Below are 25,386 nucleotides of genomic sequence, written 5' to 3'. Positions count from 1 at the left end.
GAAGGCTGAGAAGGGTCCATCAGTACTTATGGAGCTGTCACATCCTTTTTATGATTTTTAAGAACTTTCAGGCAAAGGGAACAGCAGATGCAAAGGCCTGGAGGGAAGAAAGGGCTTGGGGTCTTTGGAGAATGAAAGAGAGGTCATTGTGGAAAGAATGATACACGATGACATTAGGAAGGTGGGCAAGGACAAATCCTGCTGGGCCTGTAGACCAAGGGAGGGAGTTTGGGTTTAATTTTGCCTGTGCACTGGACAAGTCACTGAGACGTCAGCCGTGACCAAGAAGAACCTGGTCCCTGCCCTCATGGAAACTCTGCGAAGACCAGCTAACTGCTTACACATTTTAGACTGTGACTGGCTTCCACGGTCCAGGTGTACCCCAGACTTCCACCTTCAGTGCTTTGGGAACTATACTACGTGTCAATTTGAGATTTAAAAATATATGAAGAAAAGGCCTATTAACCATATCCTCTCAGGAGACGTCTCAGTTTGGGATTGCAGATGTCTTCAGTCATCTCTCCAGGAGAAATCCCGTGTAGCACTTTTATTTTAAATTGAATTGGAGGAGGAGGGGTCTCCAATGCAGAGAGGAGACCGAGGATGGTTAAGATCGACTCGAGAGCATCCTAGGAAAAGGAGCAAAATTGGAGATAGCTTTTCTGATAGTTTTCGCATAACCCAGAATGCACTTGCATTTTGAATGGTAAGCACTGAGGTGGAGTTGATCAGTCACGCGTGAATCAAATGGCACTGTATGCTGGCATTTCTGTTTGTCGTCAAGTTGCCTAACTGGTGGCCACTCTTTTAAGATAGGAGTAGAAGAGTAGTTTCAAAGGACTTCCAAAAGGTCTTAAGAGAACCCAGAACATGTTTTAGGAAACCGAGTTACCATCAGCAGTGTTTCCCATGCATTGACTAAAGTAGCACAGCGGGAGCAAGCACCAGCAGTTCAGTTACTGCTCAGCACCAACTACCAGTTGGCTGATTATCCATAACAAAGAAATAGGGTAGCTTTGAAAACCACAAAGTGTCCATGCTTCCTACCTCAGCACTTGGATATTGTGCCACATCCATACATGTAGGGCCGCCACATTGTTGTGATGGCTGCATAGTTTCCTGTTGTGTTGCTGCACCATCATTTATTTAAGCAGTCCTTTCTTGGTGGACGTTTGGTTGTTTCCAATTTTCTGCCACCCCAAAAAAAATGCCACGATGAAGATCTTTGTAGGTCATGTTGAACATGTCTAAGTAGATCAGTCGGGTAAATTCCTAAGACAAATGCTAGCTTAGAGGGTAGTAGATTTAAATTTTTCATAGTATCACATTGCTCTGCAGAGGTTGCACCACTTTAAGCTCCCGTCAGCAATGTAAGAGAGTGCCAGTTTTGCCGTGCCCTCACCCACACTGTATATTACCAAGCTTTTTGATCTCTGCTGATCCAATAGGAGAGAAATAGCACTTTATTGTAGTTTAATTTGCATTAAGAGTGAGGTTGAGCTTCCTTTCTCAGGTTTAAAAGCCATTTGTGAGCAAAGACTTTTTAATGTCTGGCACTAGCCTTAAATCTAGAAAATAATCTTTGTGGCGTGTTCCTTTTAGCAGTGTAAATGGCTAGGTCCTGCCTTTAAGTCATTGGGAATGCAGTCCTTTAGAGTACACGAAGGGCCTGACTTATGTCTGGGGATGGGGTTTGAAGAAATGGCATCATCGATCCCTACTTAGAGGAACCTCCAGATACTAGATTGAAGGCTCTCATCTCCAGCATTTGCTCTCTGCTGCTCCTGGTTGCCTAGCATCTCTCATCTGCTGTTGCTCTGGCTTTGTTCGGATGCTCCTTGATAGAAAGGAGATTGGCAGGTGCTAAAGGTTATCAGACTTTTTCCCTGCTGTCTGCAAAAGGAGAGCGAAAATTCAGGCTGTCGGGTATTCTTGTTGTTGTTTCAGTCTTTAACTAGTAAAAGCCTTTTTTGAAATGAAGCCCTTGGGGAACTCCACTATACAGAAAGAGTTGAAATTAGAGCTGCTCTGGTTAAAGAAGGGATAGAAACCTTGGACCTAGCCCCTTAGCCTGCTGTCTCTTGGTGCCCTCCGTGTTGTGACCCTGAGACGTTTCTGCAGAGCCCCAGAGCTCCTCAAGGCACAATTTGAAACCACTTGTTCAGTGTTGTTTAAGGCTCATTCTTTGGTGACACAGCAGAAGTATTGGAGCATCACTGAAGAAGAAAAGCTTCAGAGAGAAAATGCCAGCCTTCTGAAGCATTTTATGGCAGAAATACATATGTGCGACTGTGTCCATTCTCAAGGCTCTGTAGACCCTGTCTTCTCTAATGAATAGTGTATCCTGTGCTCAGAGTTTTGTCACTTGTACATGTTCTCCAGTCTAGTCTATTTATTCATTCAGCATATATTTTGAGCACCCACTCTGTGCTGGGCATATTGGATTTCCAGTGGTGATCAATAAGGCATAGGGTCTAATGGGAGATTCAGACACTAAGCAGTACACACAAAATAATATAATTACAAATCATGATGAGTTGGTACAAAAGGAAAGAATATGGTGGTGTGTAAGACAGCATATAAGGGACCTAAGGTTAGATTGAGGAGTAAAGGGATGGCCTTGCTAGACAGCTTATATTTGTATTGAGACATGAAAAGTGATTTGGAATTAGCCAGATGTGACGTGGGGGGCAGTATTCCAGACAGGGAGAACAGCATATGTGAAAGTTCTAAGGCAGGAAAACACCTGATGCGTTAGAGGAACTGGAAGATGGTCAGTTAACAGGCAAATGAGAGTGGTTAGAAGGTGAAGTCCCCAGGTAGGGACTGGATCATGGGAGGGCCGTGCAGCCATGGCAAAGGACTTATTCTACTTATGAAGTATATTGCCTAATTGTCAATGACCAATGTAATCATTATAACACTTTATTTACAGCCCGGTGGTTCCCAGACACAGGTAATCTCGGGCAACTCCGAGAGCAAAGTGTCGGGGAGGAGGGAAGTCATTTGAGCCAAAGACTGGCAACTCTTGAGGAAGGACTTGAGAATACCACCACAGCTGAAGACATTGAACAGTTTTTGCTGAACTACCTCAAGGAAAAGGATGTGGCAGATGGAAATGTCTCAGATTTTGATAATGAAGAAGGTAACTATTATTAATTTTGGCTTAGCCAGTTTTTTCTTTTTGAAACAGATTATTGTAAAAACGATGAAACGTCATTATGAAAAGTTTGGAAATATGAAAAGTCACTCATAACCCCAATCCCCGTAGGATTCTCACTTTTGGGGTAATCTTTTCCCATTCTTTTTTGTTGCAAACCTACATTTATATGGTTGCAGCCGCAGTTTAAATGCATTATATCCTTTTTGTATTTAGTTGTAGAATAAGGAGCTCTCTATATTGCTATAGAGTTTTCATAATTAATGTTTTAATAGCTGCCACTAGGTATCCATTCCCCTGTGGGAAGTTTAGATTGCCCCTGGCTTTTCACTCTAATAAACAGTGCTGCAGTGGATGATTCTGTGCATGTGACCTTTTCCTTTTTGCATGTTTCTTTATAAATCCAAGAAGTGGGATTCTGGGTCAAGGATATGAACATTATTTTATGCTTGCCAAATTGCCTTGCAGAAAGGTTGCATCAGTTTACACCTTCCCTTCAGCAGAACAGGATTAATACTGGTTTCACCACAACCTTGCCAACACTGGCTATTACCCATTTTACTTCTTGTTACATTAAAGTGGTTCTTGTTATTTTACTTTGCATTTCTTTGATTACTGGCAAGGTTAAGCATCTTTCTATATGCTTCTTTCCTAACAATTTTTTTCTTATGCTCATTGTCTATTCATATGTTTTGTCCATTTATTTATTGGTGGGAGGAGATTTCAGTGTTTTTCTTACCAATTTATATGATAAAGGAGAAGGGAATTCAGGCTAGTTGAAGTTCTGGCCTGTTGTTTTATTCACAAGCTCAATCTGGAGCTTCAGGTCACGGAAGGATTAATAAATTATTAGAGTCTCCTCAGCAAATATAAAATGCCAAGTCATAATGAGCTTGGTGGTCTCAGAACTCTCCTAAATCGAACTGAGTCCCAAATTAGTTTGTTAGGTTGGAATCGAGCAGATTTCCTTTTTTTATTTTTGGCAATTTCTACTCTGAGACTGTGGTGAAGCCAATACTTCCAGGATAACAAGAAATAGTAGCTCAGAGCAGCTAACTAACAAATTCCTTCTGAGTAACCGGGAAGCATCACAGGGCCCAAATAATGATTTACGCAGAGTGGAGTCACTGCTCTCCCCAAGGACAGAGTTTTCTGATCAGAAATCTGACAGGCTTTTTCTTCTCAGTTTTGTTTCTTGAGCCAACCCAATCCCTTCCTGAACTGCGGCCTCGCCCAAACCTGGAAACCCTGAAGAAGGGGAGGCATCTTGATCCCTCGTAATCCAGATTTGCCATTCTTGTTTGAAATTCTAGCATTGCCAATGAATCTATTCTTTCACGATTAGCATCTTCTGGTTCTAGTTGATGTTCACTAGGAGCAGACTGAATGAATCAAATCTTTTTCCCAATAACCCAAAAATCCACATCTCTCTAAAAACATTCTGCAATAGGTGAATTTCAAACAACAAATCCTCCTCTGGGAAGAAAGCACAGCCTTATCATTCTTAGAATTATCATTCATCAAGTACAGCCACACACTTGGCATTATAAAGAATGTTTGGCTCAATGTTGATTCGACATGCATTTTTGTTTTAACCACAATAAAAGCACCTTGCAATCTGAGGTCCCTTTCTCTGAGAAATCCAAGCCTTCCACAAATGCATTTTCATTTATCTTTTTAACATCTGTTAGAAACAGGTGTGGCCTCTATTGTAAGATTCTGTTGTTCCGGCAGAGGAAACTAAAATGGCAAAAAGTGAAGGCAGCAGTGCTCAGCTCAGGGGAAGGGAGCGCAGCTGGTATCGGGGGAGTAGATCAGGGCTGGAGGCTCTAAACAGATCCACGGAAGTTTTTCAGGGTAAGGATTTTGGCCTGGGTTTCACCCAACTCTCAAGTCTTTTTGTTGTTTTAATTTACAAACTTGCACCTTCTCATGCGACACAGCCCTCTAGGCAGTGAAAGAGTGACATCGCTGGTGACGGTCGTCTCGTTCAAGTCAACAAGCAAATGAGGCATGCATGCTATACCCCTGTTTTTCAGATGAGGGAATGTGAGAGGAGTTGCTAATAGGTTGTGGAGGCAAGACTTGAACCAACCTCTGACCAAACCCCATCCCTGTGTATCACACCAAGCTGTCCTGGTATTCTCTCTCAAACACAGAGAAGTAAGGCTTGATCGTGGCCACCAGAAGACCTCACAGGCTGGCAGAGAAGACAGACATGTACCCACTTTAGTGAAAGGATGAACCAAGAAGAATGGAAGGAGGGTAAAGGGCAGAGGAAAGGCCAGCCTGCTCAACCTCAGGACTCCAAGTTAGAACGTGTCCTCTTGTGTTAAATATTCATTAATGGAAACTTAGAAAAGAGCAAAAGTATAGGAAAAGAATTCATATTTTATCTCATGACCTCATCTCTCTTCATGTTTGCTTGTACTTCCTTCCATGCAAAAATTTATATAATAGTGCTCACGCTGTGTATGCAATTTTGTATCCTGCTTTTCTCTTTTTAACACAATGTTATTTCATGAACATTTTCTCTTGTCATTAAAGCCCTTGGTACACAGACATTTTAGGGCCCTTGTAATGTGTCATTGAATGGATGTACCCTGGTTTATAGAACCACTCCCCCTGAGTGGATACAGGGGGGGTTTGCCCCCGGGTTTTAGCTGTTACAATTAATCCTGTGGTGAATATCTTGACTCATAGCTTGACCCAAATTTCGTGTGGCTTCCTTAGGATCAGTTCCTAGACGTTCTCCCTCATAAGTCCTGTTGCTGGGTCTAAGGTGGGAGAGCAAGTTGAAGTGGGGCCTCTCTCATAAAACCCTATCCCCGGTTATGCTCTTTTTCCAGAGGAGCAGACAGACCCTCCCAAATTGGAAGAGAATGACACCCGACCCGATAGGGAACCACCACTGCCCGTGCACATCCAGATCGCCACGGATGTGATGGAACGCTGCATCCACTTGTTGTCAGATAAAAATCTGAAAATCCGCTTGAAGGTCAGTGCATGGCCCTTTCCCTGCATCCACAGAGCAGCAGAGCCAAGGTTTGGTCTGGTTGGCAGTGACTCCACACATGAGCAAGTAGCTGCTCTTATCTCCTGGTCCATGTGTGGTGGCCAAGAGAAGACATCAAGAGGAATTTATCTGTGGGATGACAGTCTTACATCTTTCCATATCAGCTCAGATACCAAAAGGGAGCTGAGTCCTCTTTGTGGAATTAAAAACCACCAAGTTTTGGAGATTCACTGAATCTCCAAGGGAAAGAAAGTCATATGCTTTGGAAAGGATATCATTTTCTGAGCCGACTTAACCTGGGATGCAGGTTTAAATACTTTAAAGTGATCATTCTTCCAAGCCTGATGCTAGCCCTTATCTCTGTTTCTGTTCCCATGTTCATCCTAGGAAAAACACCAAGACTTTTCTTAGTAAGATGTAAGCATCTTTCTTTGCTGGCAGATTTCCAAGTAGCATCCCCATCAGCAGGGACTTAAACTATTACAGTAGTGACTCCAATAACAGGACAGTGGGGCCAGGTGGGCTTGGGGACAGGGCTTTCAGAATCACCTGGGAGAAGATCTTACACCAGAAGGAGAACAAGGCAGCCTGGCCCAGTCCTCCCCACTCCCAAGCGGGAGTGAGAGACACAACTGCCTCAGTGAATTACTGTTACTCATGGGAGCTCCGTGCCCTGCTAGGGGATGGTGGGCTAGGAAACCCTGATCCACAGATTATCTCAAATCTCGGGGCCTCTGTCTTGCGGAATTTGATTAGTTTTCCCAGAGGAACTTCTTAGCGGTCATCTGTTGTTCCATTCAGCAAGCACTTTCCGAGTGCCCACTGCATGCAAGGCTTTACTGTAGGTGTCTGGTTGATGCATGTGCTGAGGGTCTTCCATTTTATGGAGGCTCTGTAGCAGCAGTATACGCACCATAGTGACTGAAAGCATCAACACTGGAGTCAGACTTACATACCCAAGTTCAAATCCTGGCTCTGCCTCTGTGACCTTGAGTCAGTTAATTCAGCTTTTTAAGCCTCAGCTTCTTCATCTGTAAATGGAGGTGATGGCACCTGTCTCACCAGGTTGTTGATTATAAATATGAAACAATTAGCATCAGGCATGGCATATACACTCCCTCATTCATTCATTCATGAATGCTTGTTGAGGACTGCTACAGGTCAGACAGAGGGTTCTAGAAAGAAATGAAACAGATGTGATCCCTTTCTTCACAGAACTTCCTGTCTCTTTTGGGGAAAGAGGTGATACACAAACACACACAAGAGGAGCAAATGCTCTGAAGGTAATAAGCGGGTTCTATGATAGAAAATAGAAATTCACCCATTTAGCAAACATGGGTTAGGACCCTACTCTGTACCAGATGCTGTTGAATGAGACACAGCTCACATTCTGATTTAGACCAGGTGGTCAGGGAGGGCTCTCTGAGGTGGCAGCATTTAAGCTGAGACTTAAAGGCTGAGAAGGAGCCAGCTGTGCAAAGGGGCAGTGGCAGAGAGAAGAATGTTCCAGGCAGAGGGGAAATGTGCATCTTTGAGTCAATGAAGTAGGATGTAACTTGCCCAGTTAGTGACCGAACTCAAATTCAAAGCCAGTCAGTGATACCAAAACCGTTTCCATGATACTGCTCTACTCTCCACTTACCCTGAGCTTCCTGTTACTCCCCTGCCCAACTCTTCACCCCTCGAGGGCAGGGCCTCTTGTGTTCTTTGTTTCTGTTCGGTCTCAGTGTGACCAGCACGTAGTAGGCATCCGAGAAGGTTTTACTGCTCGGTGTTAGCGGACTTCCCACTGTCTTTCTGATTCGGATGTGCACGCTCATCTCCTCAGTGAAGGTGGGCCCATCTGTGAGGTCATCGTGGTGACCACTGCCTGTGACACTGACGCAGGCTGTTACTTTTCAGAGAGCTTTGAGATACGAGAAATTACGAAACGCATTCTCAGGGAAGGTAGAAAATCCACTTTACATCTAGGCTGCTCTACACGTTTCTTCTAAGATTGGCCTGTATCTCAGCTGCCTACATGACCTCTCCATTTCGAAGTAACAGAGCTTGATCTCATCCAGCCTCTCAATTTACTCCTCCTCCATTGCTCCTGTCTCATTAAATAGCACCTGCATCAATTCAGTTGCTAAGCCTGAACCCAAGCAGCACTTTTTGATACCTCTCTTCATCTCCCTAATATCAAGTCCTTCAGCAGTTTAAGCCATTTCATGTCCAAAACAGCTCTCAAATCCTTTGACTTACAGATCTCAAATCCTTTTACTCCTCTGCCACCATCACGTGGCCACATCTGTTTCCTCCTCTCATGTGGACATGTGCCATGACTTCCTAAAGGGCCCCTCACTTCTTCTCTCTTCTGTTTCCAGTCCCTTCTCCACTCAGCAGGCTGAAATGACCTTTTTAAAACATGAATTGTATCACGTCACACTTTCCTGCTTAAAACATTTTGATGGTTCCCCACTGCACTTAGTAGAAAACAAAAAATTCTTCATGGTCCAGCACCATCTTACCCCTCCTCTGTCACGCTCCACACTGCAAGCTCTCCCCCCTCTGGGTCTTCCTCATTGCTCTTTCCAGTTGTGGGAACACTCACTTGTTACATGGCTAACTCCTACTCATCCCTTATGTCTGCTTTTAGAAGTTACTTCCCCAGAGAAGCTCTCCCAAGGGTCTGTATGGTTTAGATCCCTCCCTTTAGTTTCTTTGCACTTCACTCTTTACTTTCCTTCTTAGCACGAGTCACAGTTGGTAAATCATCCCTTTATTTGGGTGTTACCTAATTAAGGTCTTTCTCCAGTTGACTGTAAGCCCCATGAAGGCAAGGAAACATATCTATTTTGTTCCTGTGTCTCCCCTGCAGTACCTAGCAAGTGCTTGGCATGTAGTCAGTAAATATTTATTCAGTTAAGGTTTCCAGATTTTATCCTTTTAAAATGGTGACTTAATCCCAGGTATCTGGTTTCCAGCCTTGACTATCTGCTGAAACCATGTCTTCTTTTCTTTCAGGTCTTGGATGTACTGGATCTGTGTGTGGTAGTTCTACAGTCCCACAAGAACCAGCTCCTTCCCTTGGCTCATCGGACCTGGCCCTCACTCGTGCGCCGACTCACCAACGATGACCCCCTGGCGGTACTCAGAGCCTTCAAGGTACTGCACTGATGCCCACCACCGTCCGTCATAGGCAGCAAGGGTAGTAAGCACAGAGCTCTCCACTGCCTTTTGGGATTGGTTCTCTTTTTATCTGATTGCAGTGCATACCTTGAAGAAAGTATAGAAAAATAAAGAAAGCACAAAGAAGAAAATAAAAGTCAGATTCCTCTTGAATTTGAAGCAGGGTCAACTAGTAGATGAAAAGGACCACCACTATTTATTGAACATCTACTGTGGACCAGGCAGTGTGCTTGGTACTTCCCCACATTTGAGCTCGTCTGCTTACAACAACCTTGCAAGGTAGATACTGTTATCCCCATTTTTGACAGAGGATGAAACTAGCTCAGAGGAGTTACAGAATCTTCTCAAGATCACACAGCTAGTAAGTGATAGAACCTAGATGTGTGAGTTCATGCCCATGTTCTTAGCACTGCACAAGAGTCAAGGTGAAGGGGCCAAGGTTCTGGGAATGGGCATCCTCTGCCCAGTCAGGTGACGTTGGGCAAAGCCCATGAGCACTGATTTTCAGATAGGGCTTAGGAACACCTAATCCACCTTTCTCATGGTGTTGTTTTCAAGGATAAAGCAGGACTAGTTGGTGAAATGCTTTGAAAAGTTAAAAGCCCTGTATATATCAGATATTCTTCTCCCTGACTTAGTTTGGCTTATATTAGCACACATATTTTAGCTTATTTATTTATATCTTTCCTTGTTCTGAAAAGCACTTAAGGCAACCTACGGAGATACATTTACCATGGCAAGCTGACATAAATTAGAAGTAGGTGAGCAAGATGAGGCAAAGCAAAAAGATGTGTAGGGATGTAAAATGAAGCCAGGAATGCAACTAATGTGCTTGGCAAAGTACTTTGGTTTTCTGTAAGATTCTTCAGCGTATACTGGACCAAAATGCAAGCTTACGCTTAAAACATAAAATTGTTAGTATTTTTTTCCAAAGCAAAACACGCAAAATGACACATGCTTGCAACCGTGTAGTGGGGAGTAAGGAAGGGAAGGAGGGAGGTCTTGCTAAATCTTATTCACATGTGCTGTTTTCCTTTGTGAAAATTAATAGGTTATCTGAAATGCTAGCAAGCATAAAAAAATGAAAAAATATAAAGATGTGTGCGCTGTAACCGAGGCTGCTTTTCCATGCCCAGACATGCTGACGACACCCGCGGTCTGCAACGCCTCGTGCAGTCCAACTGAGGGACCTGAAATAAGCACCTCATTCTCTGCAAAGTCGGCAAACACTGTCTGTGTTGGTTATGCCTTGCTTACCAATTTTTAAAGAAAGTCCTATTATCCTGGATACTCAGTCTTGTGCAGCGGGGCAAAACGTTTCAATATGTTCTGCTAGAGAAAGTTCAAAACGAGACATGCAAAGAAACCGCCTGTTGGGAAAGATGGAATGAGGGTGATGCACATTAGAGATTGTGCAGTGGAACCGAAGGAACTCTGACTCCCCTCTGACCTCTGGGGCCCTGCCCTGTCTCAGCCAAGGGACCTCGGCCCCCGTTGTCCTCCCAGTGCCCACATGTGGCAGCAGCGGGGCCTCGTGTTTGTGTTTGCTCAGCCAGCTAGAGTTAAAAGCACAAGTCTTTTCTCAAAGGATGTCAGGAAGATTCAAGAGATGATCTGTGTGAACTGCTTTAAGCTCTTCTTTTTTTTTTAACAAAAAGAGGAGGAAAATCAAGGTATTAATCATATTATTCATCCAACTCAAAATTCCTTTGAATTATTCTCCATGTAATCTGTATTTATGGATAGAATCAGCCATGCCTTAGGAGCAGAGACCTCCGAATTCATAACTGTCAGAATCACAAACCATAGGCAAGGAATTAACAGCAGTAATTCTATTTTTTTCGAGCAGAGACCTAGATGAAATTGAATTACCAAACACTCTTTAGCTGTCTTGCTGCCTTGGCAATGTTCAGTCACCAGGTTGGGGGCTGTTTCTGCAGGTTTTGCGTACCCTGGGAGGCAAGTGTGGCGATTTTCTAAGGAGTCGGTTCTGCAAAGATGTCCTGCCAAAGCTGGCTGGCTCCTTGGTCACCCAGGCTCCCGTCAGTGCCAGGGCTGGACCAGTTTACTCCCATACGCTGGCCTTCAAGTTGCAGCTGGCTGTCTTGCAGGGCCTGGGCCCCCTCTGCGAGAAACTGGACCTAGGTAGGTACTAGCCAGTCTCACCTGGACAGACACACTGTGCTTCTGTCTCACCCTCGCTATTGCACTCTGCTTACTCGTGCTCCCCTCGTGTCTCTTCACGTGCGCATCCTTCAGTCTTACTTTGGCCCTATTTGTCCGTTTACCTTGATGTGTTTTTTGACTTGCTGGGTGGACTAAAGAGCCCACAGCATCCTGCCTAGCTGTTCCAGTTTCCTCAGATAGCATTTGGTTACTGCTCGTCCCAAATGAAGTCTGAGGGCCAATGCTTGTTTTGTTTTTCCTCCCTGCAGGTGAGGGTGACCTGAATAAAGTAGCTGCTGCCTGCTTGATTTACCTCAGTGCCAAACAGCCCGTGAAATTACAAGAGGCTGCCAGGAGGTACGTCTGCTTGATCACCCGCATCTCTTTACGTTTGTTCTAAATTATAGATGATTTGCTAATGGTGAGCAGAGTTGAGGCATCTCTGCTCTCTTCTCTCTCTTCTTGCCAGGTTAAGATGATTTCTTTAACTGTGCCAACTCTAGAGATGGTATTTTTACTAGACGCATTTCTCTTTCAAGTAACCTTTTCCTCTGCTGCAGTGTCAGCAACAATTCCAAAGGGGCAAAAAGCAGAAAGACAGTGTGCTGGAGGGAACAAAGCACTCTCCTGGTTGGGGGGCAGTCTGCTTCTAGGCCCTACTCCTCTGGTGACCAAGTGACCTGGCACCTCTGTGGGCCTCAGCTCTCTCCTCCTCAAAGCGAAAGCATCAGGTTACTGAGCTGGCATACCTTGACTCCACAGAGCGTCTTAACTGGGCGTCAGGCGCTGTGAACCCTCGCAAATTGTATGCAAAGTTGGATGTGTGCAAGCAGACACATACGCGCCTTTTTCCAGACAGAGTCTGCACCATTCATCTAATTATAATAGGGGTCTATGAACCAAGAAACGTTAAGAACCACTGGACTAATGGCTTATAGTTCCTTAACTGACTCTGAAATTGTGTGATTCTAATTTCCAAGAGTTTTGCTTATTCGAGAACGGCTGTAGCACGTCTAACGGAAGAAGCTATGTTGGTTCCTTGAGTCCTAAAGGATTTTTCTCAAAAGCTAAAACTCTGAGCGCAGCAGCGTTTCCCAGGCTTGAGACGCAGAAGGCGTTCTGACCCCCTTTCCCCAGCTCTCCTCCAGCTGGGAGCAGCCTGCACCCTGGAACTGCCATCCCCTGGGCGTCTGCTGCTGGAGCAAAAGCTTGCCTGGCCGACTTGGCATTGTGTACTGCTCTGGGCCATGCAACTCCACGTCCCAGAGCAAAGAAACAGTCCCTCCCCCTTCTTAGGCTTCTGGTAACGCATCCCTGATCTTCCTTGGGGGGTAGGAGTCATCTCTTTCCTGAAGGACTGAAAGGCTGCTCTGACTGTGGAATGAGGAAAGCAGACTTGCTCCCTTATAAACCTTGCACTCTGTGAGTGATGGAAATATCTTTTTGAATTGATTTATTGTCCTTTGCAATTTTTTGCTCTTGATTTCCCCAGTTCCTTTTTTTCTTTCTGTCTCTTTCCCGTCACATCCCCTAGGCCCAGAATCAGTCATGGTTTCTTGAGCACAGGGGCACACATCCCAACCAGCTTCTTATCCCCAGACATTCTTATTCCTCAAAGAACCAACTTAGGGTGAAAATAGTCCTTCCCTGGGCAGTGTCCCTGAAGCTGATCGTGCTGTGATTTAAAGTACAATTCAGGAACATAATGAACTCATCTTGAAGTAAATTCTTTTGTGTTTGTTACAACCAAGAATTATAAAGATCTGATTTTCACATTTCCTGTCCCATTCTACTTTTTCTACACCCACCCCATACCTACCCGTCCTTCCAGTTTAGACCCATCAAACAAGCTAATATTCACAGTTCATTATCTTTTCATTTCTAATTTTCTCTTTTGCTGCTGATAGCAATTAAACCTGGAGTGGGACCTTGCTGAGTTGAGTTGAGTTGCATTCCCGGTGCCTCTCGAGGAGGAGCATGCGGCCAGACCTCTTGACTGCAGCGCCTTTGTTTGCTCCTCCGCATTCCGCATTCCGTTTGTTTGTTCCGTGTGGAGTCAGATGACCTCCCTCTTGACGGGCTGGGAGGGGAGGAAGTGCAAGGTTGATTGCTTCACAAACACATCATCTGCAAACTTATTTTGAAGTCGGGAAAAAATCAGTGTTGTCCTTGATGAGGAGCTGATTTGGCATCTTGATTCAGAAATTAATAAGCTCTCTAAATGGGAGAGGAAGCCTGAGACAATGGGAAGCCTGGTCTCTTTGTGAGCCTCCTTACCGAGTGCAGAGAGGGAGATGGGTGGGCCGATCCGCACCGAAATGCAGGGATGCAGGACTGATAAAGAGGTCCCTGAGTGAGCAGAGGGACTCACCACCCATCCAGCTGTTTGTCTCTAATTCTCCTCTTTCCTTCACACCCCACATCCAGTCCAGAAGTAAAGCCTGTCTACCTAACTTGCAGAATCTCTCTTCAAACTGTCTGCTTCTCTTTACCTCCAAGCCACCAGATCAGGCCAGGCCTCCCTCATCTCTTACCTGAATGACTGTGGAAGCCTCCTCGCTGGCCCCCTGCTTCCACTCCTGCTCCTCAGTGTTACCCCTCAGTGGTCAGTGACACCCCCACCCACTCCTGGGAGAAGAGAGGGCTGTTGTGTTCGTTTCCAGGGCCCAAGAGGAAGGCCTATGGCCAGAGGGTTACAATCACTCCAGCCTCAGCTCCGTACTTGGAAGAGCCAGTAAAGCCAGAGCTCTCAGAGCTGGTGAGTGTCCAACCCGGGGCAGATGCCCCTCCATCTGACAGGGCTGGTGAGGACGCCTGTGAGGGCTGGTGGGTGAGCAGCCTCTGGCAGGTGGGCGTTGAGACCTCTGAGGGACAGCCTCCCTCGAGTTGGTATGGAGGCAAACTCAGCAGCTCCATGAAAAGTTCCTCTCTGTGTCCATACAGTTGGGTTTTTCCTTCCTCCTGTTTGCTTTTCCTGATTCAGAAGAATGACCAAGGCTGTGTTTGCTTTTTTAATTTCTCATATTAAATATAGCCTTCGTGGCAGGCTTTTACATCCAGGCTGTAAACTCTAGAAATGGAAATTGATCAGGGGGTGGTTGATATAACTGAGGCTGTAAATGCTCAGAACGGGGATGCCATTCCAGTTTAATGCTTTTGTCTAGCGAATGTGCCTTGTGAGGAGGGGCATAAATCTTGCAACTTAGGGGAGGGGTGGGGGTACAGGCAGGGTACAACCTTGCTGTATGTTACCACCAGGTGTCACTGTTAACTGGCTATGCAAGAAAAATACCAGCTCCCCAAAGTCCATCTAGTTAAATAACTTCAATGGATAATAAATGAGAAAATCATATTTGGGGTGGGAGGAGGGCTCAGCCTACCACAAGCTGTAAATAAGGCAGTGTCCTTGAGGGTAAGCACTGGATCACAAAATAACAGGTCATGTCAGCCACGCCTCCAGCTCAGCCATGGCAGAGGCAAACTTAACTCATTTAAATTCCCAAGTGGCCCCCAAGATATCTCCCAGCATGCAGTGGGCCTCCACAGTTCTGTGCTTTCTGGCAATGGAGCTTTCCTTCCCATACATGAAAGGAATTTGAGATGAGAGCACATACCCCAAATTTCTGTGTTTTTCCTTGAAGCCAGTACATGCTCTCAGCCTGGTTCAACTCAGCTCCGTTAAAACCACACTCCTTGGGCCTATGTCTGAGCAGCCTCGGAGAGTCCCTCTCTTTTGCAGGGAGATCTTAAATCATCCAGTGGATCTTCCACCCTTAGGCTGAAAGGAACAAAGGAGGCAATACCTAGTTTTAAAAAGAGGAAGTCCATGCCCAACGGGTGTTCACAATGGAGGAACAATGCTTTTAGGCCACTTGGTCTCCAGCTCCAGGCCTACCTCCACCTGCCAACCCCAGAATGGAGGTAGGGATGCAGGGTGCCAGCAGGTAGTATGTGCAGGTCCTGGATGCTGGAGTCCTTGATGTGTGTTTGGGGACAGGGTGGGGGGAGGAAGGGCACCCTCCCAGCTTCCCCTGCCTGACCATTGTATATGAAGGCAAAGGGCACCAGTCTTGGAGGTGGACAAACCTCGGTTCAGATCTTGCTGGCTCCATGACCTTGAGCAAACGACTTAGTTTCCTTGTGCCTCATTTCCTTCCTCTATAACCTGGGGATGGTGATAACACCTTCCTCCCAGAGTCCTTGTGCAGATGAGTTGCATTCATAGGTGAGGGAGTCCATTCAGCGTTCATTCATTCTGCTGATCACTGAGGAGCGTCTATGTGCCAGGCACTGTTCTAGGCACTGAAAGTAGAGGAGAGCAAGAGAGAGGAGCCCTCTGCCCTACACTGCTTATGTTCCAGAGGTATATTGATGTGTGTACACAAACCTATGTGGGATATATATAGATATGCCAAACATATATATTATGTATATGTTGTACATACACATGTACACTTGGGCATGGTATTTCTTGTGGTAAGCCTGCTTCATCTATACTGAAATTTGAACAGAGGTTTTCGCCTCAGAATGTGATCTTTTTCATGTTAATTGTGCCGCCTCCCCCTACTGCCCTTTGCATGAGAAGTCAGGACTAGGTTTGAAGGTTCATTTACTGACTGACTTCCTCGCTTTCTTTCTAGCAGTAGGATTCGCCCATCAAAGAACCAGCCAGTGCCTTCAAGCCCTGGACGAACACAGACTGGCACAGGCTGGTTCATTTCATCCCCGTCAGAGCCCCAACTCCTCTCTTTACCCACACATGGGCCTATTATATTTGAACGGGTCAGGAGCCGCAGAGGTGATCCTTTAGTTCAGCTGAGCTTGAAATTAGTAGCTCGTCCCCTTAAACGGTGTGGGCAGTTTGTTTGAGCTTGGGCTGCAGAGCTGTTTCCCCCTCAGATTGTACCCAGCATGGAAATGAGAGCACTCCTCATATTTTTCCTTTTGACATTTGATTAATAGTTGACAAATCCAGACCCAAGTAGTTAGCTTTCCTATTATCCATCTTTTGACAGGCATTGCTGTTTTTCTTTTCCAGGCTCATTGTTCTAAAAATACACTCAGATCTAAAGCTGTTCGCTGTGCCATATAGGCATGATTTCCTGGTGTCAAAGATAAGAGACATCTGCCATGCAGATTACAAACAAAGTGGGTTGCCAGGTTTCCGATCTGAAGGCAGGGACCTCTGTGCTACTTAAATCAAATACTACCCATCCTTTCCCTGCTACCTAGGTGTGTCGTGTGATTGACAATCTGCCAGGGTCAACTGTTTTACCACCCAGTGGGAAAGGTAGGGGAGGGGTGTGCATGCGCTGTACATACCATGCTGGCTCGGGAACCAGGATGCTCTCAATGCTCCTCGTAGCTGGACCACCAGCACAAAGTGGATTTCAGATATCAAGAGGCTTGGCAGACCACAGGGTAACTGTTTCATCACTTTGCAGGGCCTATGGTCTGTCCTGAGCAGCTAAGTGGCTGGACTGAGTGTGATGATTGATCTCTGTACCAAGTGAGGTAGCCAGGGAAATGGCCTCAATTCTCTTAATATATATCTCTTTATTTAAAAGAGCCAAGGACTGTGTTGAGGGTTGAAAGATTTCAAAGATGAATACCAAGTTGGAGTTGGCCTCACGTTGCTGCTCAGTTGCAGTGTAACCTTGGGTAAATAGATTTACTTCTCAGAGTCTCAGTTTCCTCGTCTACAAGGCTAGAATAAGCATATCAGTTATTTTCCACCCAATAAAATTATTACAAGGATTCAGTAACATCTATATCATTCTTTAGCACAAAATATCAGCACAGAGTGAAAAGTCAGTAAGTAGTAGATTTTATCATTATTTAAACTTCCTCCTTATTCCAAAAAAGGCCTAGGGCATCAAGAGAAATAAGAAGTGAAGAAAATTTTTAAAAGGGAAAAATAATAAGAGAGAAAACAAGGTGAAGCCGGAGTTGAGCTTAGTATATAAAGTGCAGACGGCGCTCTGCACCCTGACTAGAGAGGAGCCTTTTATGGCTCTGGGCTTCCTCACAGCAAAGAGGGAAGTGCACCTGTCGTGCAGCTTCCAGTCATTACTGGAATGAGGAAAGGAAGCTTTTTAGAAAGAAGCACAGCTTTCCTTGGCACTGAACCCTAGGAAAATTTCTCCATGGGTCGTCTTAGAAGAACATTGGGTACTGTTGTGGCTAATATCCCTAACGTGCCTGCAGTCAACACAGAAGTACATTTCCCAGAGCTGATTCTTACAGCATCCATCAGTGGAGGCTGCTGGCTTAGTGCCAAAGTGTGGGTTACAGGAAAGCAGTTACAGGAAGCAGGGAGGGGGCAAAATAGGCAGGCTGCTACGAAGATGTCTTTATCTTCAAGGTTATGACTCTTCCAGGGAGGAGCAGGAAACACTGCGTGTGGCTGAGAGTACAGCCAGCCAGGCCAAGGCCCAGGTCAGCCATTGCATGGGGCCACTTTGGAAATTGGCACCCAGGAGGTGTTCTCTTGGGATCTAGGCCTGCAGGGGGCCTGGAGGCGAGAGAGCTGGCCAGATGGAAGGGGCTGCTTTTAAATCCTGCCCCCATGGGATTTAAACCCTTCTAAGTTCTGGCTTATTTTTGAATTGTCTGTAACAGATTGGTCCTCTCAGTGCCATATCTTTTTAAATATGCACAAAGCAATGGAGTCATTCCACTGCATTTATGATACTTTGTCTTGTGGTACTTCAGGGGCGCGATTAGCATCGTAAGCTTCTACTGGTGTTTATGGTTTTAAATCCTGTCCCATTGCATTTAAATATTTCTAATATTGGTCTCTGTGTGAATATACGGTTTGGAGTTAGATTGATAAATGAATGGTTTTGAACAGGTAAATATAGTTAAGTGTAACGAGTATGTATAGTTGCAAAGATAATTAGTAGTATTTATTTGGAGACTAAATCGTGGCTTCAAGTCATAATCTTCCATTTCCAACATTTAGAAACAAAAAATGACCTCCATGCAGGGGAAGATAGCTAAATTGAATAGCAAGAAAGGACAGGCTTGAAATACTGTTTAACCAATGAACTGAGACCCATTAGAGTAAATTACTGAGTATAGAAACATTGCCCCACTGCTTGCTGGCTAGGACACGTCGACACCCTGAGCATCCATTTGTTTAGAAGGAAACACACACAGCCTCATTTGTAGCATCAGCGTGTACGGAGTCATGGGAGAAGAGATGGCCAGAAAAAAGAAGAGCGTGGAGGCTGTTCTGCCAGAGAAGGAATAAGAGGGAAGCTAAAATAACTTTGTGGACATGCCTACTCTCCAACAACTGAGTTTATTTTCCGATTCTATTGAGTCATGCCCATGTAGAGACAGCCTATATCATGTTCCTAAGGAGACATCCCTGAATAACTTCTTTAGAAACCCAAAATAAATAAATAAATAAACAAATCACAAAGCCACAAGTTCTTTACCACTGGCATTTATGCAGACAGCTCATGAGAGCATTTTATAAATCCAGAAAGAGACAAGGAGCAGCAGATCCCTCAAGCAAGTAATTGACGGAGAAAGAATAGCCTGTCACCCGGGAGAGCTGGAAGCTCTGCGTTGCAGTTACAGTTTATTTAGCTTCGCTGGGCCTCCATCGGCTGCAGTTTTCTAGAGCTCCTTTTGAGCAGATGTTGTCTAGACCAAGATGGTGAGGACACACTCTGTCATATCTGCATCTGCAGCAAAGAGGTTTCTTTTGGGTTTTGCCACATTTAGGAGGCAAGGGGCTATGACCCAGCACCCATGCTTGAGAACTGCTGTGGACTGTTGGAGCTAGAAGGGGCCTTCGAACTGATCTGATACACCCCAGTGTCCCCTCCTCAGGAATCCTTCCACAGCTCCACCCCACGCATGACTTCTAGCACAGCCTTCTCCACATTGCATCGTGGGCCCCTGTGATTAGTCTGTCCTCCCCACCAGACAGGGAGGCTTGAGGCCAGAGCATTTGTCCATCCATCTTTGTATCCCACGTGCCCAGCACAGTGCCTAGGCTGGACCAGGTGCTGTAAACCTTTGGTAAACCACCAAGAGATGGGACCCTCACCTAGCTGACCAGATTCTAGTAGCACATTTCCTACCTTCCCGGGCCACCTCACCCCCAGCCTTGTCACTCAGAGCACCTCGATATTGATCATAAAGCTATGAGCCGCTGCTCTTGGTTTGGTGTCTGGAGTTTATTAGGTTCTTACTGATGCCCACCAATTGTAGATAGGGCTGAAGTGCAGGGAAATGGCTGCCTGCATGAAGTGAAATTCAATAAAACCGCATTTTAAGTGAAAAATCAGTATAAACACCAGGCTTCTTTGCCATGGAAACAGAGGTTGCTTAGAAACTGCCTAACGGCGAGTTCTAAATTTTTTAAAGTCAAGTTATCATTTAAGCTACACGGCCCTACAGGTTATTGAGAGATAATCACTCCCCCCAGGACACTCGGGAGGCATGAGGCACAGCTGAGTGCCTCCTGAAACTCTGGGGACCAGATAATCTCTTGATAACTGTGCTCCCTGGAGCCACTGATTTGGGCCTGGGGGAAGGAGAAAGAAATTTTTGTGCAGGAGTTAAATAGTGTACATATATATTTTTTAAAGTGTTTGAAAAAAGATGGAGCTGGCCATTTGGCATGTTCAGCAGCCATCTCTGCCGTGTCTCAAGATGTATTTGGAACATTTTCCAGTCAGTTACCCCAGTCACTTCAAAGCAGAGGTCCTGTGCTTGTCTTCTGGCTTTTGATGATGCAAAAAGGCTTTTGAAGTCTTCCCTCTCTGGGAGCCCCTCTCCCCAGCTCAAGATAGGCAGGAACTGGCCCCAGGATAAAGTGGTCCCAGAGTTTGGAGCAAAGCTCTGCCACTGAGCACTCAGACAAGACTTCCTGGGTCACAGGCTCAGCTCCCAGGGGCTTAAAGCAAACAAGGGTCCAGGTTGAGAATTTGTCGGCATTTAGAGTTCAGCAGGTCCCATGCCTTTTGCCAAGCAAGAACACAGCTACACCTGCCAGTACGTGGTTGCATGGCACGGTATTTGCTCCCAACTTCAGGCATGCAGAGGGCAAAGAATACTGCATTCATTTCTTCCTGAAAATAATGGGCGAAATGAGAACCCCCACTGGTTGAGAACTGGGACCCCCCACCAAGACAGTATGAAGAAAATTATGAGTAAAACAAAAGACAAATGTTTTGCCCTTTTCAGAGTATCTGGGAATTTTCCGTGCCATGGTGATGCTGCTAGGGTTGGTGGTGATGATTATTCCTCAGACGCACACACACTCTCTGGAAGGAAGTGCTTTTACTATACACTTCAAAGTATTTTCCTCCTTAGAGCCTAGGAACAAACCTGTGAGGAGGGTGGGGCAGGTGTGATCATCTTCTTTTGGAGAAAGAGGAAACAGGTTCATGGAGGCAAAATAATTTGCTCCAAGCCACAGAGGTGGAAGAAGGAACCTGCATTGTTGCCTGCCATTCGGGGGAGTCTACCCCTTTAAGAGCTAAGAAGTGAGACCCAAAATAATTCTTCCAAGAGTTTGACTCCCACTTAATAAAAGAAAGTGAACTTTGCACACTTTTTTTTTTTTTGCTTCCCTGTTAGCATTTTATTTAGAAATCTCCCAGGGGAAAGAGAGTGGCTTCCTTTCTTTTCCTGCCAACAAATACAACATCTGCATTTAGCATGTTAGAAAGGACTCAGAAAATGAGCATTGCTGTGTTTTCACACCGTGTAAGTCAGAGCAGAGCTGTGGCTGAACTGGGCCATGGTACTACTTTGCTGGGTGTTGCCCAGATCAAAATACTCCTTGAAGCTGAGAGTGTACTGTGCTGTAGCTTGAGAAATTGTTCCAGTTCTTGAAAGGAAAAAAAAAGAGAGAAACCCCTTGCATTCTAACAGACTTTGACACTAGGGAAAACTGTCAGCTGTGTCACGTGTAAATAGAAATCCGCCTCCCATTTTTGGTGCATTTTTTAATCATTTCCCTTGCCACTCTAATTATCAAAGATATTTTTGTTTTTAAACAAAAATTGTCTCCCACGCAGGCCCCATCTCCTTTCTGCCGTGAAGTGGAAACGATGAATTAGAATATTCTAATCACTCCTGCAGCAACTGCTGCTGAGCTTATAAACATAAGATCATCCTAAGTAATGAAAACTTAAATTATTTAGGCACAAAACAGGCCAGAAAAAATTTTAAAGTGCCCCCTCCACCTGCCCCCTTGCTCCTCAGCACATGTCTGTTAAACGCGAGGAAGAAAGCAGAACTGGCTTCACTGAGCTAAGACCCAGATCTCCTGAGGGCACAGGTTTTTCAGATTAACGAAATTAAAAACCAGAACTGAGCTCCATTTAGCACGAGTTTAGGTTCCTGTTTGATGCCCAACAGTATGGGAGAGGCTGCTAGGAATGGTGGTCAAGAATAAAATGTGATCCATCGACAGATACTGTCCACTCAAGTAGACAGGGATCGCATGTGCTAGACGCTGGCTGAGGCTAGATCTGTGTTTTCTCCTTTAAAGCTCAGCAAAAGCCTGAGTGAAGTACACCCTCCATTTTTAGCAAGGAGGAAACTGAGACCAGGTTGAGTAATCTCCCATAGCCACAAAGCTGGTGATGTCTGCGTTAACGTGAATCCTGTTAGTAATGTTCCTTAGTTCTTCCTTGGGGGTGAGCATTGACCTTTCCTTTGGATCCTTTTATAGAATGTAAATATTCCAGAGAGGGATGTCATCCGGTCATTAGTGTGCAGCATAGTAAGTCACTTATCAAATATAAGAACCTGTTCAATCAAGTGTCTGTTGAGGGCTTACCATGTGCCATGTTAGGTGTCTGGGATGCAGCAGTGAACCAAACAGACATGGTCCCTGCCCTCAGGGGCTTGTATTGTGGGGAAGGAAGATGGCCAGTAGACAAGTAGTTGATAAATGCTAGGAAGGCTGTCCTGAAAGAGAAAAATAAGGGGCAACCACCTAGGCAAAACAGTCCAAGAAGGCCAACTCTTCCCAGCAGGTGATACATGAGTTGAGATGGGCAGGATGGCCCAGAGGGAGCCAGCTAGGGGAGGGCCTCGCCCTTCCTGGGAGTGAAAAGCCAGACTCTGAATTGCAGAGTGGCCAGGTGTATGAAGTTTACCCTTGGACTGCCCAGTGCAGTGGTCCTGGGCACGTGTTTGATTGTTTGGAAATAGGATAGGAGCGGATAAGAGGCAAGGGTTGTGATCCCACAGTTCAGACCAAGACAAAGAACCTCACGCTTGGTGACCCTATGGTGTCAGGTGGCCCGGGCCCTTCAGCTCTGTCCATGTCTTTTGTAGGACACCAGTGCTCTGCCTCTGCCAAAGCTCACAGGGCCGGGCTCAGGTGGTCCTGCCCTAGGAGGATAACTGGGTTTGATCCCTGTACAAGCGTGTTCAGACCACCAAGAGTCCATGGCTCTCAGTGGCCAGAAAGAGGCCAACTACAGAGTTCACCAGCGAGCTGGAGGGCCGCAGATGAGGACCTGGAGCCTCCGAGGTTTTGGGCTTACCCAGGGTCCCCACGCAGGACAGGGAGCCCTTGCTCTGTGGCTGTCCTGTGAGCCGACTGGATCCTGTAATGAAGGGGGGCACTGTTAGTTTTCTTCTTTCTGGAAATTCCTGCTTTACATCCCAGAACTTAACCAGTTTCTTTGCCAAGCGCTTGTTTGATGTCAATATTGTTCTACTCAGACTAATTACTTTTCTTCCCTGTGTCAATGGATATGAAACTCTGTCTCTATTTCTGTTAGGCTTTGGACCATCCAAATGGCCTTGTCTTATGAACTAAAGTGAGTTTGTTCTGCTCTTGGAAGTGGTTTGACATTATCATCAGTTTCTTCCAGAAAGCCCAATAAGCGGCCTCTCCTCCCCCAGGCCCCCTTACTCCTTTTCGTCTCTTCGCAGCGTTTTCCTCCACTTGATGAAAGCAGACCCGGACTCCACCTGGTTCCTCCTGAACGAACTCTACTGTCCCATGCAGTTCACACCCCCCCACCCCAGCCTCCATCCTGTGCGGTTCCAGGGAGCCACCGAGCAGCAGAACCCATACTCCGCCAACGTGCTCCGCCTGCTCCGGGAGCTGCAGTGACCCTGCCCCTCCCCCAGGGGCAAGCAGGCGCCAGGGGAGCCCTCCCCCACCCCTTCCTAGGACATGGGGCTGACCCCACCCTAGCCGAAGGCGGTGGTGGCAGCAGCAGAGAAGACTTCAAAGGTGGGTTAGACAGCTGATCAATTTATAAATTGATCGATCACACAAATGCTTAGAAATTGGATTAAAGGAAAGTAGCCAACTGTTATTTATATTTCATACCTGGTGTTTTCAAATGACATTGTCTGGCGGCTCTAAGGGCTTAACTCCTTAGTTTACCATCTCTGCGGCCCCAGCCGCCTCACAGGCCACCCCACACCAGCACACCCACACCGGAGAGCTTAAGGACACGTGGGCCTGTACTCCGCATCACATGTGTCCTCTGAGTGCCTGAGGACCACGTGGAACCGTCACACGTCCAGGAGCCTTCAGAACAGCCCTGCACTCCTCAAACCATGAGGTGGAACTAACCCGTGGCACCTAACCTGTTCTTTGGAAGAAAATGAAATAAAGGCACTTCTTGGATGAAAAGATGATCAGGAGCTCACTTTGAAGGTTGTTGCTTAAATTGGGTGACTTTTTAAGAATGAGTTTATGTTTTTGAATGGATAATGAGGAGCCATGATCTGAAATCCAAGCAGTCCAAAACAGATGCAGTAAAAAGTAAGTCTCCCCTCCCTGCTCCCCAGACAGCTGGTTTCCCTCCCCGAGGCCAAAACACTCAGGAAGATGTTCTGGATACCTTTTAAAAAGCAGATTAGCTTTTTTAACTTTGTATTCTGGTTCCTAGTATACAGAGCTTGTTTGAAGCCCCAGGTACCCATAACCCAGCTGCCACTTTCCAGCACACGCTGCTCTGCTTCTCCCCCTGCCACTCCCCTCCCTACCCCCACCCAGCCTCTGGGTTATTTTGAAGCAACTCCCAGATGTCATATCCAAACCTTTTTTTAAGCATGCAACCACAATAGCATTATCACACCTAAAAAATTAACAATGGTCCTTTAATATTGTATTCAGTCAGTGTTTAGATTTCCCCAGTGTGTTTGAATCAGGATCCAAATAAGATATGTACTTTACTGTTATCAATATGTCCCTTAATAAATCTCTTTTAATTTATAGATTCCCCCTCCACCTTTCTTTTCTTTTCCCCGTAAGTTTTTTGCTGAGGAAGCAAGGTCATTTATCCTACAGCATTTCCCACAGTCTGGATTTACTGATTACATCCCTGGGGGTCGTTCACGGACTCCTGTCACTTGTATTTCCTGTAAATGGGGAGGCAGAATAAGAGGCTTGATTGGGTTTGGTTTTTTTGTTTCAGATTTTTTTGGGGGGCAACACTCCTCCACAGGTGGTATTATTTACTTCCGTCAGGACGTATGTAATGTCTGATCTATTCTTGTGATGTTGGCAGCCATTGGTGATCCCTCCTGGGTCCCCCCATTCATGAGGGATTGCACAGTAGTGCTGTTCTGGCCCCACCTGCCAGCTTGCGTTTAGGTAGAATACCTGTGTATGGGAACTTTCCTTCAGCAACCCTGCCGTAACCTTGAGGGAGTTTGAGCAGAAAAAGCAGGGGAAATCATGATCTTTCTAGCTGGCGGAGTTAAAACACACAGATTACGTAAATTTAGGTACACAGCCACACACACACACACACACACACCCCCACACCCATCCCCGTATGCTGAAGGGTCACAGGAATGATGAATGCTTCCTCACCAGATGCATGGGGAGACCCCATCCGGATAACTCCTCCAGTGACATAGA

General features: G+C 45.7%; 1 protein-coding gene and 1 long non-coding RNA gene across 6 annotated transcripts in view; one reads left to right on the top strand and one right to left on the bottom strand.

Moving 5' to 3' along the window:
• The window catches only part of TTI1 (TELO2 interacting protein 1), a 44,766-nt gene extending 20,031 nt beyond the window's left edge, over positions 1-24,735 (top strand). For 3 of the 4 annotated variants that reach the window (XM_008517426.2, XM_008517427.2, XM_070589187.1), the window contains 6 exons: positions 2,936-3,145; positions 6,010-6,158; positions 9,183-9,323; positions 11,288-11,492; positions 11,783-11,870; positions 23,436-24,735. In XM_008517426.2, the coding sequence (XP_008515648.2) occupies positions 2,936-3,145; positions 6,010-6,158; positions 9,183-9,323; positions 11,288-11,492; positions 11,783-11,870; positions 23,436-23,619 (977 nt within the window). In that variant the 3' untranslated portion in view covers positions 23,620-24,735. Of the gene's footprint in view, positions 1-2,935; positions 3,146-6,009; positions 6,159-9,182; positions 9,324-11,287; positions 11,493-11,782; positions 11,871-23,435 lie in introns of those variants that run through there. The other variant, XM_070589188.1, reaches the window with a different exon arrangement.
• Positions 4,100-13,534, bottom strand: LOC139078218 (uncharacterized). Of its 2 annotated transcripts, XR_011531085.1 has the most exons (5): positions 13,333-13,534; positions 8,953-9,434; positions 7,819-8,082; positions 7,133-7,207; positions 4,100-6,559 (listed from the first exon to the last, which is right to left on the bottom strand). It is a non-coding gene; the product is annotated as an uncharacterized lncRNA (long non-coding RNA). The 2 variants fall into 2 exon arrangements; XR_011531084.1 differs by lacking the exon at positions 4,100-6,559 and having other exon boundaries at positions 6,579-7,207.
• Positions 24,736-25,386: the final 651 nt, after the last annotated feature.

This window comes from Equus przewalskii, chromosome 21, assembly GCF_037783145.1.
Source record: "Equus przewalskii isolate Varuska chromosome 21, EquPr2, whole genome shotgun sequence".
In the NCBI taxonomy this organism is placed as follows: Eukaryota; Metazoa; Chordata; class Mammalia; order Perissodactyla; family Equidae; genus Equus; species Equus przewalskii.
This window is presented reverse-complemented; position numbering and strand designations above follow the sequence as displayed.